The following is a 20,404-nucleotide window of genomic DNA, read 5'->3' on the forward strand; positions in this document are numbered from 1 at the left end:
CGGTTTTACATGCGAACATGCAGATGAGGGGAGAGGAGAGTGAAGCATGTTAAAAACAGAACAATAACCCCTTCGCTCCACCACCTGGTAAGACGTCAGAGGCAGCGGCGGGCTGTGGATGGAGGCGCACAGCGGGGCGAAGTCAGCACTTCTTGGGGACACTGCTAGGGGACAGTGGGCTGTCTCCTGACTCGGGACACGCACACGGGCAGAAACAAACACACAAACATCCTGGAGAGCTTCGAGCCCTGGAGCGAGCTGCGGGGAACCTGTCAGGTACTGTAACGCGGACTTTCACCACCTCTGCGCCCGCTTCGCCGTGCGCTCCGGGGGCTTCGCAAACAAACCTGAGGTGGAGAGGCGGGTGTCAACTCAGTGGTGAAGTCAAGAGACACGTGTTTGCCTGTGAAGTGGAGAAACGCGCTTCCACAGAGACGACTGTTTGCGTGGGATATTGTATGCATATTTAATAGAAGAGTGGGCAGCGATAATTCGGAGCGATCTGGCTCACCAAGTGGGCAAAGTGAAGCAGGGGCGTGAGAGGGCTGCTGGTGACAAGTTTTCACTTGATCAGCTGCTCATCCCACACGGTTGCGCCGCGCTCTAGAGGTCAGCTTCGGTGTTTGGCGGCAACTTTTGGCTGCAATTTCAAACCCATACGACGGGAAAAGCTTTGAATTCACATATCCTCGGCATGATTAGAGAAAATAAGCGGGTTTTTTTGTTTTTGTTGTTTTCTGGTTTGTTTTTAGCTAAATGTTTTTTATTTGTCGATCCCGGCTGTATTTCTAAGCGATAGGAACCTCACACACAAAGCCAGCGCGTTTCAGTCTGCAGATGCAGCCTCAGGCTGCTGAGCTGGAGGAGGGATCTGACTGGTGCACATTTTGGACGCATGTGAAACGGCGCAGTCCATGATGATGAAGATGATGATGCTGGCTGCAGCTCTGCAGACAATCGCGGCAGCTGAATGAGCCGTGAGGCGCTGTCCAGGGTGCTGAGGAGTCGCCGTGTTTTCCCCTCCTCCTCCCCACCGCTCCCCTTTCCCGCCCGTCCAGACTGCACGCGTGAACAGACGTGGATGCCTAGCAGCGTAACACGGCCCGGGTAAATAAATGGGACCGCACGTCGTCCGAGCGTTTGAGATATCATGGAGAGAATTTTCCTGCTCGTCCTCAGCGGCTGCCTCGGTGTCTCTCGAGTCACGGCGGGTAAGTTTTGTGGCTTGGGAGAGATTTATTTATTTATTTATTTATTGCCAGGTGAACCTGAGCTGTGGTGATCATTTACTGCGAAACTGAACGAAGCATTCGCTACGGGGGGTTTCCATCGGCATGCGAGGTGATGCTGACTCTCTGGTGTGTTTGTGTGTGTGTGTGTGTGTGTGTGTGTGTGCGTGTGTGTGTGTGTGTGTGTGTGTTGGGTTGCAGTTGCTTCTCATTGTGTGTTTGCAACATGCTGCAGCTGGTCAGAGAAACATGGAGGAACATGTGGAGGGATGTGGAGACGGAACTGACCTGTGACACACTGCTGCTGCTGCCTCTGTGTGTTAATGGGAATAAACCTGAGCTGTGAAGCTCATAAAATACAAAAGCATCAAGGCAAACATCGTAAATCTTTTAGACAACTAAGCCTCTTTTTGTTTCAGTTGACTACAGTGTTGAAAAACTGCATTTTTCTGGGGAATTTCCTTTGAGTTCTGGTCATAAATGAAGATGCAATGATTAGGCTTTTCCTGGCCAGTACCTCACAAATCTGGCTTAAAATTCTAACCAATTGTTCTATTTGTCTTTTTCTAATTGAATTGACAAACATGTGAAAAAGGAAAGAAATGTGTTGAATGTTCAGAGGACTTTAAGAGAGAAGAATGAGAACCTGTAATAAAAATAGTCATAAGAGAAAACAATGCACTACAGCTTATACAAATGAGGGACTGTGGAGTATTTCAATTACACTACATTAATGAGAGAAAAACAAGTTGCTGTTTCTGTTTTTTTTTTTAATGAAACTAAATGCGCAATAATACCAAAAAGACAATAAAATGTATTGCAGGTTCTTCGATTGAGGTAGTGTTTAAATTGAACAAATAAACAGATTGCCCATTTATTATGCATCAGGTATAAAATAATATTACACGGGTGGTTTGATCTGGCTCAGTTGCTAGCACCGCTGCCTTTCAGCAGGTTTGGGTTTGAATCCCAGTCAGGGCCTTTCTAAAAACTAAAGCCGCCTTTAAAAGAATGCAAATATTATTTAACTTTCTAAGGTCATACACAATATTATGCTTAATGAATCGAAAAGATTGTTTTAAAAAAAAACGAGTTTGCATGTTCTCGAGGTGCATGTGTGAGTTCTCAGGTTCTCTGGCTTCGACTGACTGTTCAAAAATATGGATAGCAGGTCAACTGGGGGTTGTTCTGTCACAAACTGGCAACCTGTGCAGGGTGTGCCCGTCCTCTAGCTCAATGATTGTGGAAAGCTGGCCTACATGAGGAAAAATGTCTATCGAAACATTTCCTTTGACAGACAGGAGATGGTGGAAGTTTTCAGTTTTGATGCATGAAAAATAAAGGAGGTTTTCAGTATTTGACTTTCCAATCGCCAATCAGAGCTGACTTAGCAAAAATTAAATATCAGATGTGTTATTTCAAGAAAGACTCCAGATCATTAGAAATACGGGACTGCTGTTGCACGGAAATGCTGCTAACGCATCCAGTGTGAGTGCTGGGTTTTTTTTTTGTTTTTTTTTATTCCAACCTGCATCCATTAAACATCCATTTTAAAAGCCCAAACTCTGCCGCACTCTGGAGCGCTCACAGAGATGGAGAGCCTCTCTTCGCTCCTGCCGTCAGCATGCTCCTCTGGTTCGCTCATCATCCTCCCACTTCCACACCCTCACCGTTGATGATGGATCACCAGGCTGCTGCTCTCTGATACACACAGACTTGCACAGTTTATTGAGACAAATAATTTAATTGTGCCCCACCCTCCGGTCCTCCTGGGGTAATGCTTGGTTTCTACAAAGGGAAACCACTTTTTGAGGCCATTTTAGAACCGTGAATCTACACGGCATTTAATTTACAATAGCATATTATTTAGAAATACTTTGTTAATTTTGTTGACTGTCTTTTACAGATGCACCGGTAGAAAAGCTTAAGAAGCTAAACAATTTTTTATCTTTTTTTAAACACAACAATACATGTATTACAAATCAGACATTTACTCAGTAAAGAAATCCAAGAATTTTTTTTTGTTTTACAAATTTGAAGTGCAATTTGAAGAGAAATCCACAACTTTCTGTTTAACCGGCTTATAAATAAAATGATATGATAAAATGAAGGTTATTTGCTTTGTCCACCATACAAACAGGTTATATCATCGCTCCAGCACACTTAATAAGCAGTATGGTCCTATTGCTACACATAAAGAAGAGGATTTTACTAAACTCTTTATCTGAAACCATGTGCTTTGGTCGGATTATACTATATTTGGCTTTTTCACCGAGTTGTATGGGTTTGTTTTGAAATAAAGGATAAATATTGCAAAGTAAGGTGGAGGATCTGTAACACTTTGAGAATGCTTCTTTTCCAAAGACACTGAGTTAGCATGCATGGCATCTTCAACTTTTTTAAATCCCAGTAGATTATAGATTGAAACCAGTAAACTAAATATTCCTTATTTAATCATCATCAAGTTATGAATCATACAGAAGTTTACGAAAGCAAAGTGGGGCAACAGTGGCTCCATGCGAAGTGTTGCTGCCTTGTTTTCAAAGAGACAAAGGTTCAGTTCCAGTTTCCTCCCCGCCACGTCAATGTGCCCTGAACCTCAAGAAACTGCAGATCGGTTTATGTTTATCAGAGCTACCAAGTGAATGTGGTTAAATTAGAAAAAGCTATTTTGGGTCACATTAAATTGGAGAACACAAGAAATCATGTTTCAACCGAAATGATTTCAATATGTATTTGGAAAGTGTGAAAAGTCCCCCATGTTTCAGAACAGAGTAAAAAAAAAAAAAAAAAGAAAAAAGGATTCAATGTGCAGCACATGTTGCAGTGTTCATGTCTGCCAAAGTCTGGGCTTTTGTCCCGGCGCTGAGTGCTGATTCAGTGCTTTGTGGAAAGAATTTGTTCCAATTCATCTTGAATCATTTGAACAGTTTTCACATCTCACTAGCTTGAAGACTCTTAACCAAAAGCCTCCCACCAGATGTGATTGGATGTGATTAACGTTTTATATGTTTGGGGGGGTTTTTTTGTTGTTTTTTTTTTTTTTTGCTTCTCCTCTTCACCAGCTGTTCAAACGTCCGTCAGAGTTGCATGGATTTTTTTCTGCAGTTTTAGGGGAGATTTTATGTGATGCATTAGGTCACACTGCTTCCTATTGGTTGTTGTTGTTGTTGTGTAATTTGTGTTTTAGAGCATCTCTTAAAATAAAACGGCCAAAACACATTGCGATTCTTTTAGAAAAAGCATTTGTAACAAATAACAAAAATGTGTTGCAGACATGTAGAAAGCTCTGCATTAACAAACATGCCGCAGAGGTTTTAGGCAGAACCAAAACTGGAGAAAAAACTTGATTGAATTAATGGAAAGAGAAATAAACAGGTCAGGAGTAATAATAAATAAGTTTGGAGCAAGTATGATGGAAAAAGCAGAATGTGGAAAAAAAACCCCAGAATGGATTAAATGAAACCATAGCTGTGCAATTTAACAAAAGAAACTGACAACAAAAGGAAACGGATTCTGCAGGCTTCCTGTTTGGGTGCAGACATTCTGAATAAAATAGAAAATAAAGGAATAAGAAGATTATCTGTATTTATGTAATCAAGCGACTGATCTTAATCTGATTTCTTTCAAACAAAAAACAACATCAAACAGCTCCTTGTTTGTTGATTCGTTTACATGGTTTAAAGATGGAAGCTTCTGGTTTTCATGCCTTTTGTGAGCATGAAGAAAATCTGGAAGTTTTTGGTGTTTGATCACTTATTAGAGTCAAAAAAATGAAAACTCCTCAATAAGAGGATATTTTAGAAAATTTCTCCCTGAGTCAGCTTCTCTTTCTGCTCCGTTAAAAACGATTCATAAATAATAATTCATTGTTTTAAGTATTAAACATACTTTTCATTATACATACATTTCTGTATTAAAGTCCTTCCGTCTCTCACAGTAAGCGATCGTAAAGCATGTAATTTTCATGAAAGCCTTAGAACGGATGTGCTGTTGGAGAAAAGCAAAAAAAGGCTGAAAATGAGCTTTGATCTAAAAAAAAAAAAACTCCCACAAAATACGTCACTACTGTATAGTAAAAACTCATATGCTGTCTCTGCTTTGCCATTTAGTCACATGCTCCATTTTAGACCAGGGATTGCTGCTTGACTGACAGAAAAGGTCCATTGTTAGCTTTAGAGGAACATTCAGGACTCCTGGTCCAGTTGATCTGGAAATTATGTTTCAGTTTATCTTTATAAATTAAACCATGCCAACCTAATTTCCACTAAATACTTAAAACAATATTTAACCATGTTGATCTTTGGGAATGGGAGCATGTAAGAATGTTATTGAGCAAATGCATAATGGCTGATTTTTTCTTTCTAATTTCCCAAAGCGATTCAACTTCCCCTTTACTAAAAAAAAGTTTATTACATTAAGTAGATTCTTTAGCAGAAGAAGCCAAACTGCAGATAAATTCAACTCTGGGTTTTTGCCTATGAAAGGAAAGGTGTCCAAAGTTTAAACTAAATCCAAGGTAACTATAAAAGCACCTTCAGAAAAATAGCACTATTACTCAAGATTACTTCAAGGAGTAGGAAGCAAGTCATTAATAAACAAATAAGTAAAGACACAAAAGTTTCACACAGTTCTGTTTCACATTTATAAACTGTTGACAGAAAAGCTCCAAATTATGCAGCAATGTTTCCTTTCACCTTGCTGCAAAACATTCAACTGTACAAATCTTCGCCTCAGTCAGCACTTATTTTGATCTAAAACTGCATAAAACGCATAAAACAGTCATAGAAGAAAAGACTTTTAAACACAAAGAGGAAGCTGTAATTTCAATAAAATATTTGACTTCAAAAAATATTTTCTCTCCCTCACTGCGTATTACGTTTTAATCATTCCATGACGAGCTGAGCAAGATGAAGTGAAAAACAAAGAGTAAAGCCAAGTGTTTGTATCAATCTGCTGCTGTTCTTTCCTCTGGCACCGTGTAACACTCTCCTTCATTTTATAAAGCCTCTTTGAGCTCGCTGAGAGCTTCTGGCTTAGCAAGGAGCAGATGAAAAGAGCAATGGCCTTGTGGTTAATAGCGATGGCTCAAACTTGCAAAAGTTATAAGATCAGGCAGCAACACAAGGATTAGGATCAGCGGGAGGTTCAAGCACAAAGAGAATCATTTAGATTGCCATCTCTTTACATCAGAAATTGATTTCAGCGCCACATTTCTTTGATGGCGTTGTTTGTGCGATGTGTCAGGACAGATTGGCACCGTCGTTTGAACACTGAGCCCACGGGAGAAAGAGGTGATGATGCCAGCAGTCTGACGTGGCAATGGCGGCGCTCTGACGCACGCCGTCGTCGCTCAAATGTCCCAGCAGTGGGAGGGTCTGAGGCTTTTTTGTATTTCCAAGAATGTAAATGTTTATTCCATCTGACCTTTCAGAAGTTAGCGATGAATAATTTCACCATCTGTGACATGTTATTTATACACAGAGACATGACAAACCAGATCCTATGATCCTTTTCAGTAGACCAGCAGCTCTGTATAAATACCAGTTTAAATATATTTTGTCTCCCAAGACAAATATTTCAAAAGTCTAAAAAAGCCAGATGGAACATTGCTTATTTTTCAGCATTGATTTGTTGTATTTCAGATCATTTTTTATTCATAGGTCACAACTAAGGTAAATTACCAGTAATCATTTTTACAAAAACAAACAATTAATTATGTTCCATTTACTTTGAGTTCATTAGAGTGTTTTGGTTCTCAGTCTACATTTTTCCTTGGGGTGTATATTTGACGTAACACAGAGGTTCACTTCTATTGCCGATGCTTCAAAATAGGAAAGAGAAGAGCAAGTCACCTACAAATAAGGCAAATGGCTCCAAAATGTGTGGCGTTTCCTAAACTCCTTGTTTTAGTTCTGGTAATTAATCCCTGTGTCTCAAAAAAGAAATTACTGTAGGAAATGTTTGGAAAAAGTCCTACAACTCATAAAAATATTTAATGAACTAATTCACAACTCCCCAGAGATCATTTCTATTCATTTTGATAGTAGCAATTAACAAATTTGATGGTTGCTCTTTAATAAATGATGAGATGGACTAATGCCAGTCTGCATCCCGAACACCCAGCGGCAGCATTAAGGTGAACGGAGAAGAGACCTTCAGTTATTTAAATTAATTTTCAAAAATATTATTTTGAAGCTTATAGCATATCTGCACATCTATAGTCATTAAGGCTTTTATTGCAAGGGTTTAAAGGAAGTCTTGTCTCATAATCTGTAGCTGCTTCTCTACCTGCAGGCATGAAGTTTCTTGTCAGTATTTTATTTGTGCTGCAGTGGATAATTAGACCCTCAGATAAAATCCTTTCAACAAGCTCAACAGGAAAGCGCACCATGCTGAGGAGGTCATAAATATGGCTGAAGGTTACGGCACTCATACTGTTTTTTTAAAGAGCCTCTCTTGCAGCACTATAAGTCCAAATAGCAACTAGATTTACTGGTTGAAATATCTCTTCTCTACGCTCACTGCATCTGTTGTGTCTGCAGCAAAGCATCATGGAAACTGCTTTGTTTTTGCTTTTTATCCTTGGTCTTTAAATCAGTTGTCATATTATTATTTAATCATGATTTTAAAAAAAAAAACTCTATTTTTCTGTTTATTTCAATATTTAGGAGCATCTCAGTTTTTTCAGTTGTCCTTTTTTAATTCAGGGATTGCCACTGCTTGAATATTTTCATTTTTAAACATTTTTCTATTACAAAGTGCTAATATCACATTCATAACCTCACATCAAGCTGTGAGCTCCTTCAGAGCTCCTTCATATTACTTGTTTGCCTTAGGGGGCCAGGAGAAAGCGGGGTGGGGAGCTTACTCCTAATTTGAGAATAGATTTCATTAGCAGTGGGGTTGTCAAATAATCAGGCTCACGGCGCTCCTTTGCCTTTCTGAATTAGCTGGCTTGCATTCTCTCTGTACACAATGCTGCATTGATTTTCAAACTCAGCTTTTTGACATTTAATTAGAGGAATGTTGGTGGTGTGCGCATTTTATCAAGTAGAAATATGGTGTTTTGCAACCGCACCCTTTCTACCTCAGTGCACTTTTGGCCGGCAGGGTTGGAAAATTCATTTCCCACGAGTAAATAACTCATTCCTCCACAGAGGGACTGAAAAAAAAAATTAAGCGTGATTACTTGACAGAGCTATGTACTGAAGCAAAGGGGACCATAGAGCACGCATAAAAAAATACAACATAGTCTAAACAAATAAAAACACAAGTTTTCAAATAAGAAGTGATCCAACTGTAAATACATCCCACATTCAAAGCTAAAACATTTCTTTTTACAGCCGTTTCCCAACCTACACTGTAAACCAACTGAAGGAAGAGATTAATCAATAGCAAAATAGTATATGAGTGAGTCACCATCTCCCCTTTTCACCCACCACATCCTCACTGTAGCTGGATTTCCATTGAAGTGTCAGTTACAAGCAGAAAACGATGGAGTGGCTGCCAAAAGCTCCGAAGCACGGCACAGAAATACAGCGAGAAGGGAGACAGACGTGGATGAAAAGCAGGAGAGACCAAAAAAAAAAAAAAACACAGACAGCGCGGGTGTCTGTGAGGGGGAGGCTTTACAGCAAGTGTCCGTATCAGTCATGAAAAAAAGGTTCGGAAAACAACTTAATACAGATATATGGTTTTCTTCTGGCAGCTGTAAATCCTAAGGATCTGGCAAGACACTGAAATAAATGATAAAGAACAAAGAAAAGGGGGATTCCATCCATGAGGCGCCTTCTTTTAGGCTTTCGGTTATATTTTAAGCAGTGACAGTAAGAAATGTGGCTGTGAACCAGCTGGCTGCCTTCAATAACGAACGCATTACCGGCAATCAGTTATAAAACATGACAAAGCATCACAGCGTGATCATACACAAATTAGCTAGCACTTCTTAATTAACTACCAGATGTTTCTGCTTCCTAATAAACTCTGAAACGCCTCCAGCTTACTGAACATGCAATAACTACGGTCATGTTAAATTGATGCAACATAAGCAGTTTTATTCAGTAACCTTAAAAAAAAAAGCTCAATGCGTAGTCAACTACATCACTGTAATTTACTATCTAATTTAGTATTTCACAAAATATTGTTGGAATCTAATTCATTGTTTCCTAAAGGTTTCACCAATTCCAGTGTGTGTTTTTAACCAACAGCTTTTCAGCCAATCAGAATTAATTCAGCTCTGTTGCTACACAGACAAAGGACTGAATCAACTTGGTGAGTATTAACTCTACAGAGAATCTGGAGCGCTGCAAAAACACATATAGTCTCTTTATGGAAAGTGAACAAGCAAATCCCTTCCTATAGAAGAGATCTTGCAGGGAAAATGTTGACCAGCAGGAAAAATACACCAATCAACTGGTGAGAAACTGGAAAGGCTGGTTTTCAGTGGATTGGTTCAGTAATAAAAAGCATTAAAAACAGACAAAAGTTTAGGAATGTGAAGTCATCTTCAAAAAACAAGATTGTTCATGAAAAGTTCATTCATTTCATTAACTCAATCACAAATTGAAACACATTCTAAATTAATTACACACAAACTGATGTTGTCACAAGTAGCTTTCTGTTAATTAGGACAAGCTTTTTCCCATACAGCAAAAAATATAACATTTAACATCAGAATATTACATCAGACCAAATAAAACATTTTGGATACAGAAATACGAGTTGTAATGATAGGCATGTAATACCTGCTTTAAGGTTATTATTTGCAAAAGGTACTTCTAATCTGACAAATGAGTCTTGCTGGAATCCTTATTCGCATTTACTGAGCAAGATGATTTGCTTTGATGCTGAAATTGTAATTCCTCCATTTTCTAAAGGATTCACAAACATCACCGTTATGAAAAAAGGCTGCAGCATTTTTTTCTCAATTGTGTCTCATATTCTTTAGAAGGGTGTCTGAATAATTGCAGCAAACATCCAAGGAAACCAAAAATTGGTGTAGATCACCACATGTCAGATCAGTGTAACTCCTGACTACACCTCATGCCTGACAGAGAAAGGTTCAAGCTGACAGCTGAGAGACAACCAGGTTGGGGCGAACAGCCTTGACATGTTTTTGGCTTTCAGGTGAAACTGACAGTATCAAGTTGTTTTTTATCACTTAACCTCTGAACTCTGAGTCTCCAAACTCTAATCTCTCTTTAGATAATTAATTTAAAATAAAAGAAGGAAATATGAGCCACATGTCTCAACAGGTTTATGTAACACTCTTATATTCAATGGAAAACCCAGTTCTGCAATTTGTTCGCCTACAAGATACTCATCATTATGGTTTAATTTATAGCTGCTATTTCCCCCGCAGGTTAATGTGCTCTTTAAAAGTTGTATTATTTAATCTATGTTTCCTCAAATTAACACTGTTTTGATATGTTATCCCATCAGCAGGTTATTGAAGCTCGCGTAGGGTGACTGTTTACGCACCATAACATGGTTTATAGAGACGGATGTTGTTAAATCTGAATTAGTAGCCCACCGTGATGCAGAGAGATTCTAAACACCTGAGGCCCGTGCTTCCTTTTAAAAGGCCAGATAGTGCTGGAACATGATGGAGCTATAGCAGGCAGTTTTCACCCTAACTCACAAGCCCACAGATTAGCTTATTAGCAACTTGGGGAGCAGAACTAGCCAAGGGGCCTGAATCTGGGAGAGAGGCATTTCTAATGACTGCAGAGCTGTAATAAGGTGGTACAAATCCATGTCTCCCCATGGGGCTGGATGGAGGCAGGAACACCACCCTGCATGCTTGTGGTTTTAATTCAGGAATGACAACAGGGTGTACTGTCGCTAAACCGGTTACAATCATGGAGTTTGCTGAATTCAGAATGTGTGGCTTTGTAAAAACGTTGTCCTCTAAGGACATCCATTGCAGTTTTTCAGTTATACAAGTATGCTATCTAATATTCTTTCTATATGCAGTTTTAGGAGTTAGGTTTAATTCATGATTTAACAAGGAGGGCCATTGGTTTTTCCCATGGAGTTAGCTTGGTTTGGAGCTAAGTGTTTTTCTTTAATGATTGAACCATCACTTGAAAACTGCTTCTTTGGGTTCACTAAGGTCATCCTTGTCTGTTTGAAGATCTAAGATGGGGGTGGGCACTCCTGGTGCTGGAGGGCCTGCAACTTTTAGATGTATCTCTATTTCAACACACCTGAGTCAAATAATGAGGTCATTAGCAGGACTCTGGAGAACCTGACTGACTCAGCTGTTGGATTCAGGTGTGTTGGACCAGGGAGACAAGTAAGAGTTGCAGGACACCGGCCCTCCAACACCAGGAATGCCCACCCCTGGTTCTAAGACATTAAGTATGACAAAAACAACAAGAAGAAGAATCTGTAGAGGAAAACACTTCCACAGCACGGTATAGAACTTTTACATTATTAAAGGGACAGTATGTATTGTCTGTGCACATAGTGCTATTTTATAGCACAATCAACTAACTGTGTTACCTGCAGTTGTGGGTAAAAATGCTGTACATATAAAACATAAATTTTACAAAATTTGCATTTGTCTCTTTAAGAAGCTCCTACTCTTTCCGACACTCCACCTTCAGTAAATCATCACACGAGTGCTTCTCACTGTAAATACATTAAACTGAAGATGAAATGCTTGAATTTATGACACTAAGTAAATATGGGATATTTTGAAACCTTTGGTCAATTTAAATGCAATGTGATCATTGATTTAGCATCTAGCTGCATTAGTTTATCTAAATACTCTTTGGATCAACTGGTCACACGTTCCATCTGTCTACATTCACACTCCTTTATATGCTTACAAAAAAGTTATACTTCACCTCAGTCTAAATGAACACCAGAATTTGGGGGATTTTTAAAAACCGTTTATGTCTTACATTATTTTCGGTTCTAATGTGTTGACATGAATGTATCCACATGTCGACCCTGATGGATCACCCTGATACTGACTATTTTCTGCAGTCATGATCCACCTGCAGTTATTGCTGCTGTAGTTTTTGTTCTCTCTTTGTTTTTTCTTTCTGTTGTCGGCGGATTTGGCCCAGCGTTGCTGTTTTAGCTGCATCTCTTTCCCGGATGGAGCTATTTCTGTCAATAACTTTCTGTTCTCTTTGGGTTTTAATTTTTTCAGTAGAAAGTACTCCTGGCTCAATGCTTCTGAGTTTAGCTGTGCATGTTTCCTGGAGCTCATTGAGGCATTTTAAATGAATAAAATGGAATTGAATGAATATGCTAATATTAACTTTTCTTTTATTTAGATGTCTGTTCATATAAAATCAAGTTTTTGGATAAATTCTCAGACAGCCTAGTTACATCAGATTACACCATGAGGCAGACTGACTACAGATTTATACTTACTAAAGTATTTACACTGTATAAAGACGTTGCAGTGAACTTTAAGGCCTCTTTGTTAATTTGAATAAACCTCCGGTAACTCGGCTGACTACGTCTTTATGCCATGTTCAAATGGGCCCACACGAAATGATTTGAGGCAGCAGAAATAGCTCCACATAGACCACTCAGAAAAGCAGAGCTTTTCAGCTGGGGAACATGAAAAGAAAAATCATTTGGTCTTTATAGCACCCATCAGCACACGCTCCACCTTACATATTCTCAGGCTACCTGGAGTATCTCCCTCCAACTCAGCCCACGCTTCTGTGTCGGCACCCTTGGTAACATGCGGCAGACAAACTCTGTCCGACTCAGGTCGACGGAGAATCGAGGAGAGCGCAAATAAAACAATGATGGACCACTTGGCATTCCCCCCTGTACTGTCCACGTTTTAACATGTTCAATGTCTCAGAGAGCTTTTAAATGTTAGGGAGCATTAAGGAGCTGTCATCCTCAACACGGCTCAGCGTGGGACTGACAATTAGCTGTCACTCTGATCATCATCAGGATAACAAAGACGCACACGCAACAGAGAAATCCGTCATGGCTCAAAGTCACCCCCGCCTTGTCTCAGAGCGAAGCGGGCTGTGTGCCACTGAGAGTTTATGAAGACATCTGTCTGGTGTTTCATTAGGGCTGACTCCTGTGTCATGAGGATATTTAAGGAACACGGTCACGGCCCAGCATCCTCTCTCTCTGTCTGTCTGTCCCCAAAGAGAAACACATGAGAAGAGGAGACGAGCAAAGACAAAAGGAAAAGTTTCCAAAAGTACTGGGACACGAGGACGCTTGGAGAGCGGGTTTATAAACGCAATATATGGACATTTGAACTTGATGCATATTCACCTTGCACTGCTTCTTTTGAAGTTTAACTATTATTCAATTTAAAATACTTTAATCAATACTTGTTTTCTGAAGGAGAAATGTAGGACCATCGTATGTCTTTTTTACAAAACGCAAGAAGCACCCAGAATATTAAACATTGGAGTGAAAATATAAAAGAGCCACTGAGACAGTCAAAGATTAAAGTTAGCTTTCTCCAATAGGACAGAAATTTCTGATTCATAATTCAAACATAAGCCCATTTTCCACTAGCTGAGGCTTTTTCCTTAGATCTCTTCGAAAGACCAAACTGGACTTTAGATTCACTTCAAACAACCTCTGATCCACACAGTTAGCCAGATTATTAAAAAATGTGTTTTGTATATTCTTATAGTTCTGCCTGTTTATATGAAAGTAGCCCACTGTAAAGGTTCCTCTAGAACACAACAAACAAATGATTTTAATAAGATTAAAAGTCTGTTTAATTTAGAAACCTAGAAAGCTCTAAAATATCCAAAATTAGTTTCAAACTCAGGACATGTTTTAAGTTTTATTTGATATGTCCCTTATTTATCTTCTGTTAGCCACCGGACCTATCCAAATTTAGCTGAAACAAATATATTGAGAGAAAGGCTTGGATAGCGTTAGCATGTCAGGATGTCAGCATGTTAATGTGCCTCAATAATCAGATAACCGAAGTGAAAGACGTTTCAATTTGTGGAGGTTAGAGGAATCTCTCTCAGATTTAGAAGACAAGTTTTACAAATAATTATAACATCCACTCATTCATAGCGGTCATAGTTCTCCTATTATTATAGGTTTACTTGTGATTACTCTTAATCAAGACGTGGATTCTTTCAAGGAGCTGAGTTTGAAATCCATCAAGAGCAACATTTTTCTGAATGAGTCAGGAAAAGGATTAATCACTCTTTAAAACGTCGTCTGTGTCACATGTTGTTCTTTTTTCTTATTTTTTTTCAAAACGCAGCTGATTAAAATGATTTAAGCTTGTTGTATGCCTGTTGCTCAGCAGTACTTATAATTAAATGTTAAGCACCAAAACCACGAGGACAAAGGCTGGGAAACTCTGCTTTAATAGGAAAGTCTCACACTTTATGCAACAGCTTTCCTCAATGTTAAAATATGAGGATTGTAATGTGAAGTGATAGGTAAGATGAAAATGTAGGCTATATGAATATGTTCGTTTTCACACTGTGCAGAAGAACTTGTATTCATTATTTTTAAACCGCAGTCTAGCATGAGTAAAGTAAGTAATGGTGTCACAGGCAGAAATAAATGTGCTCCAGGAGGGAGAACAGAAAATAAAGTGAGCACCAATAGAGAGATGATAAGCTTCATTTGTGATTCCTACGGTTTCATTTGGCTCCGGAGCCCCAGACGCCCGTCCTCCAGGCTAACCAAGTAAACAGCAGACGGTAAACAAAAGCAAATCCACTGCAAACATCAAAGTTGCCCCCCTATTTCTGATGAAGAGATGCAGCAAGTCTCCATCCTGTCATCTGCAGTTAGTTAGGTCATTCATCAAGATGTCAGCCACAGGCATCAAGCCGAGAGGCAGCGCAAAACAAAAGAAAAGCAAAGAAAAAAAAAGAAAAAAAACCAGCCCCTGGACTGCTGCTCCTGTTTCTGAATGTACAGTATGTACACAAGCACTAGAGTAACCCATTGTCCTGTAATTACCAGCTCTGAGACCATTGCGGGTCTGAGGGCAAGTGAGCATTAACCTATTCAATGACTCATTGATTTCATTTGATTGGTCGAGTAAGATTTATGACCCGTCAAGGCCTCGGAGAGGCCGCGCTTAAAACGTCTCGTCTTTATTCACCTTTCGGCTCCGCAAAGCAAATATCAATCAGAGCTTTTTAAAGGAAGGATCCAGCATTCCACAGCAATAGAGTTCAGATGCGAGGGCATAATCGTTAAAATAAAAAGGCCCACACTACTCATCTTGACTTTCAGTCATTCTTTGTGTCTTGTATTGACAATAAAGTGTAAAAGTCCATTATGAGCCCCTGCTTTAAATCAGAACCTTTAACAGATCATTTGTTCTTTCCCTTAGCTTTCCAGTCCTTTAATAATGCGATCTACACTCAGTTACCAGCAGACGTGTGCAGCCTTGAGCTTCGTAATTACAGACTCCAAGTCCCCAGCAGCTGAGGCCACCAAAGTGCACCGAGAGCAACACATAATCTCACAACTAATTATGTAATGAAGGCAAATTATTATTCGCAGCTCTTGTAGAGTGTGACCCTCATTAAACCGGAGGTGTGTTTGGATCTCGACACCAAAAGCACAACGAGGAGACACACTGTTGTTTAGCCGTTAGACATATTCTGATAACGAGTCAAAAGTCATTAGCGTCTCTTTATATTGGTTTGTGTTGGAGCATTTTTTTTTGCTCTTGTTTTCAAATGCTTACAAAGAGACAGAAAATGGGAAATTTTAATAAGGACTTGCTAAATATTAAAGCTTGCAATCAAAATACAAATTGGATGAATACATAAAGAAATTAATGGCATTATTTTTAAGATTTTATTTGATTAAAAATGTATTATTTATAAACAATGATATGGGTGTTTCATTCCACAACAATATATGAAAACCCCAAAAAAGCCTTTCATTTCACTTCATTTACAAGCATGTGAAGATCAAAGCTTCACCCTTACATAAGTTTAAACTAACCAAAGGACTGATTTTATTTGATTTTCTTCCGTGTGGCTACTGTATAACTACCACGGTTCCAGAATTTAATGGTATTTACATAAATTTTACTCAAACCTTGGCAGCAATTTGGCTTAAGCAGCAACGCTGGGTTGCTAGGAATGACGCAATCAGTGCTTTGCCTGCAAATAGTCTCTACATCAAAGTTTTAACAATCCTGGAAATAACTGTGACATATTTCTGTACAAAACATGGTGAGTTTAGGATGTATTTAAGCCTCCAAAAAGGTAATTCATAATAAATGCTAAAACTACAACTGAATGCTGGCTGTGGTAGATGTGCTGCCTCTGCCTGTAGTTTTAAAACAGTCGTACTTTAATTAGAATGAGGGGCAGCACTTCATTAGATTCAGTAACTTCATTGCCTGCTTGTTTTAAGCAAGAAAATAGTGTAACAACCTTTCAGCTATCTGACTGGCCTTGTGCATCAACAGGTTGGAGGAGGATTGCAGAGCAAAGTCTCTATGTAGAATTACTGACCTGGAAAAGTAAAACTGACCTCTGGTGGTTTGATCTGTAGACAATGACTACAGATTGGCAGTCATTGTCTACCAATCTGAGGCTTCTTCAAAATACAGCCAAAGAAAATAAACAGCATTTTTCACTGTTTTTTCTCTTCCTGCTCCCCACTATGAATCCCAACCTCATAAAATGGATTCCTCTGAGCCATTTATTCACACCAACGAACTCGGCCTCCCGACATTGTAGCAGAACACAGAAACAGAGCTTTTAGTTTATATCAGAGCGTGAACAAAAGGCTTTTCTTCCTGTCTCATTGTTTGCAGATAGCCTGTCGCCTCCCGTCAATGTGACCATTAAAGAGGTGAAAGCAAACTTTGCTGTGGTGTCATGGGACATCCCCGAGGGAGACCCCGTCATTGGCTTTGCCATCACACAGCAGGTGAGTAACAGATTGTGTAGGAGACATCAGTGGACAAAACACAACAAGGTGAAGAAGAGACGGATTTACGAAAAGACGCCGAGGTGCATTAATAGTCTAAATAGGCAAAGAATTGAACTTCATTCACTTCATTTTACATCCACAAACACACATTGCTCCACAGACCGGGGGTGTACAGCAGAGCCTCTGTCTGGAAAACATCAGTTAGGACAATAATGTTTATTATATGTGCATTTACAGTGTTTCAGTAACGCACTTGCTTGTTTTTGTAAGGAACAGTTTGGGAATTTGAGGACTTACATGATCAATAATTCATAGAATTAGAAATGAGAAGGTTCTGTAGCATTGTTCTCTTGCTCTATTAAATATGAGGCTGGAGCCACATGGTTGTTTGGGTGAATGTTTGTGTTGGCAAACTGCAGAGGTCTACAGCACTTTCAAAAAACCTTTGCACACAAATGTTAATGTATTTTATTGGGATTTTGTGTAGCAAAGTTACACACTTTACTCTAATGTAAAGTAAAGTGTTTTGAAAAGTTGAGGGAAAATAACATACAAATATCTGGGCAGTGTGGTGTTCATTAATCTTAAACTCCCATGACTCTCTAGTTTCTAGAGCTACATTTGGACTCTACTAGCTTTGCAGAGCAATGGAGGGCAATAATTGCAAAACAGCTCATTTTTAGTCAGACTGACTAGATTGACTTATCGGTATATTGCTTTATAAAATAACCCTGCTTTATATTTTTGCACAACTACAGTCCCATATTTTTCCCTGGTCTCCATGTTGCTTTTTGTTCATGTTGCTTTTTGTTCTGTTCTCTAAGAAACCTCTAAACCTTCACAGTACCCCTGCAATTATACTGAGGTTAAATCCCATGGGGGGGACTCTGTTCTGAAGTTTTACTTTTTAACATAACTTTGTGCATCGATGCTATCTCCTGCTTCCATGATTGACAACGGAGTTCAGTTCACAGTATGTATTCAGAGTTAAGACAAGAGTGCTAATGAGCATTTATCACGTTTCACAGTATCTCAAGATGCTTAAGAAATGAGGTGGAACTCATTTTCTCCTAAAGGTACTTATTTTTGATAAGTGAGTGATTCTACATGCTGGAGGTTGAGTTAAACACAGTCTATGCTCCTTTTTCTTCTAAACAAACAGTGTTAGTGATACTCATTCAGCCTTTTTCAGGGGCTAAAATAAATGGCCCTCTGCATCATATCAGATTTAAACTTCTGGTAAATAAATGGTTACGAATTACAAATTAGAAACTGTAAGAAACTGATCAGTCTAAGGCAAACTCAGTTTCATTTTGGGCCATATCAAACATTTTAATGTTTTTAAAAGGCCGGTTGCACTAGAATGTATTGATAAAACCCATTAAACTGGTAAAGTATGAATAAATAGCTGTCCATCCAGTCACTGACTAAATGTTTTCAAATTAAAGGCTAGACTTATTTTTTGAATGGTGAGATTATGCTACATCTATAGTTTAATATATTTTAAGGCTATGTACAAACCACACATGTCAACAAAGCTGGCTACTTCTGAATACCAGAGAGATCAAACAATCAAGGAGCTTTCATTCATGCTGTCTGGAAAGCTCGATTGTGCCACTTTGATCAGTTGCAGAGATCCTTTTGGTTCCAGTTTACCCATTTTGTAAATGAGACAACGCTGCGTTTGCCAAGATGCAAAGATGGAAATATGCGTAATCCCAAAAAAATTTCACAAAAGTCCTCCTGGTACTCAGTGGTGATTGCAGCATGCCCTGGTTTTCCCTCTACCTTTAAAAGGCAAATTGTTTGGGTGTGTTTTCAAGTCTTTGTTTCATCAGTCAACCTCCATGTTGTTTCCTGCCTCAACAGAAGAAAGATGTGCGCATGCTGCGGTTTATCCAGGAAGTCAATACCACCACGCACTCCTGTGCATTATGGGACTTGGAGGAGGAGACAGACTACATTGTGCACGTCCAGTCCGTCAGTATGTCCGGGACGAGCCCGCTGAGCGAACCGCTGCGCTTCCGAACCCCAAAGGAGGCAGAGACACAAGCCTCTAAGAGTAAATACTCACATGCAAATACACTCACTTGTTTAGTAATTTACACCTAGAAGGATGGAGAGCTCTTCTGCTCCTTTTTTAGGGCATAAGTACAAAAGGGACTTGGCCTTTAGACAATACAGTGACAGATTTGGCCTAAAAATCCAAAAGAAATCAATAGACACACAAAGCATGAAATGAAATTTCACAGCAGACTGCTCCATCTCTCCCCTACTGACTACAGCTAAGGAGCAAAACGCCCGACAGGGGAAGCATACTTCACTGTTTATTGATGTTTTTCCGCAAGAGCCACTCTGTATGCACCCTGCACAGCGTCACTGTAAACCAAAATGAGAAAAGGCATTTATCAGACAGACGGAGGAGGTAGTAAGGAAGCTGTAAGGGGTGGAGAATCGATGTGCTTTTGGCTGAGCCATTGCTCTATCTGTCCCCCCGCTCATTCACACTCTTCTCTCATATGAGCTGCCGCGATGCTCCGCACTGTTTGGAGCCAGAGGGAGTCTGAACTTCTGCTGAGGCTGGAAGTGGGCTGCCAGAAAACATGTAGAACATAAAAACAATCAGTGATGAACACTGAAGAGATGCACTGGCGACCACCAAGACCTAATTAATACTGAATACGATGTCTGAGTGTTATTTATGCAGCAGGGAGGAATTTAGTGAGATCAATCACCGCGCAAAACACAAGCAAACACTTTTTTAATTGGATCTTTTTACAACATTATGTAATTACATGTTGTTGCTTTTGTCACTCCGAACACTAAATAGTTCACATAAATGGACAGAAATGTTTTTTTTGGTTTGTTTTTTATTTTAAACCGAAACACAAAAACACTTTTAACGCGAATAACGTAATTTATTTAGAACTCTTAACTTCTAATGAACATATAACACTCCACGGCAATCGAAGAAGCATACATAAAACATCAGAATATATTATTCATAATATGTTTTAAAATTTCAGATATAAAGACGTCATACAAAAAGAAAATAAATGTGACTTTGTCAAAGTCATTGAGCACTTGGGATCACGTGATACTAAAATGTCAAACTGAATTTCAGTACCATGAACAGGGCCGGCCCAAGGCATAAGCAAACTAAGCAGCCGCTTAGGGCCTCAGGACCACTGTGGGACCCCCTCAGTGGAGCTGATTTTTTTTTTTTTTTTTAGTAATAATTTCTGTCATTATAATATCAAAAACACACTATTTCAATATGA

At 39.3% G+C, this 20,404-nt stretch overlaps 1 protein-coding gene across 2 annotated transcripts in view; it reads left to right on the top strand.

Annotated features, from left to right (window-relative positions):
• The first annotated feature begins 533 nt into the window (after positions 1-533).
• Positions 534-20,404, top strand: part of fndc5a (fibronectin type III domain containing 5a) — a 28,867-nt gene continuing 8,996 nt past the window's right edge. Inside the window, exons 1-3 of one of the 2 annotated variants that reach the window (XM_044141964.1) lie at positions 534-1,211; positions 17,005-17,120; positions 18,993-19,185. In XM_044141964.1, the coding sequence (XP_043997899.1) occupies positions 1,151-1,211; positions 17,005-17,120; positions 18,993-19,185 (370 nt within the window). In that variant the 5' untranslated portion in view covers positions 534-1,150. The remainder of the gene's footprint in view (positions 1,212-17,004; positions 17,121-18,992; positions 19,186-20,404) is intronic. The other variant, XR_006373097.1, reaches the window with a different exon arrangement.

Source organism: Gambusia affinis, linkage group LG16 (assembly GCF_019740435.1).
Source record: "Gambusia affinis linkage group LG16, SWU_Gaff_1.0, whole genome shotgun sequence".
NCBI lineage: Eukaryota > Metazoa > Chordata > Actinopteri > Cyprinodontiformes > Poeciliidae > Gambusia > Gambusia affinis.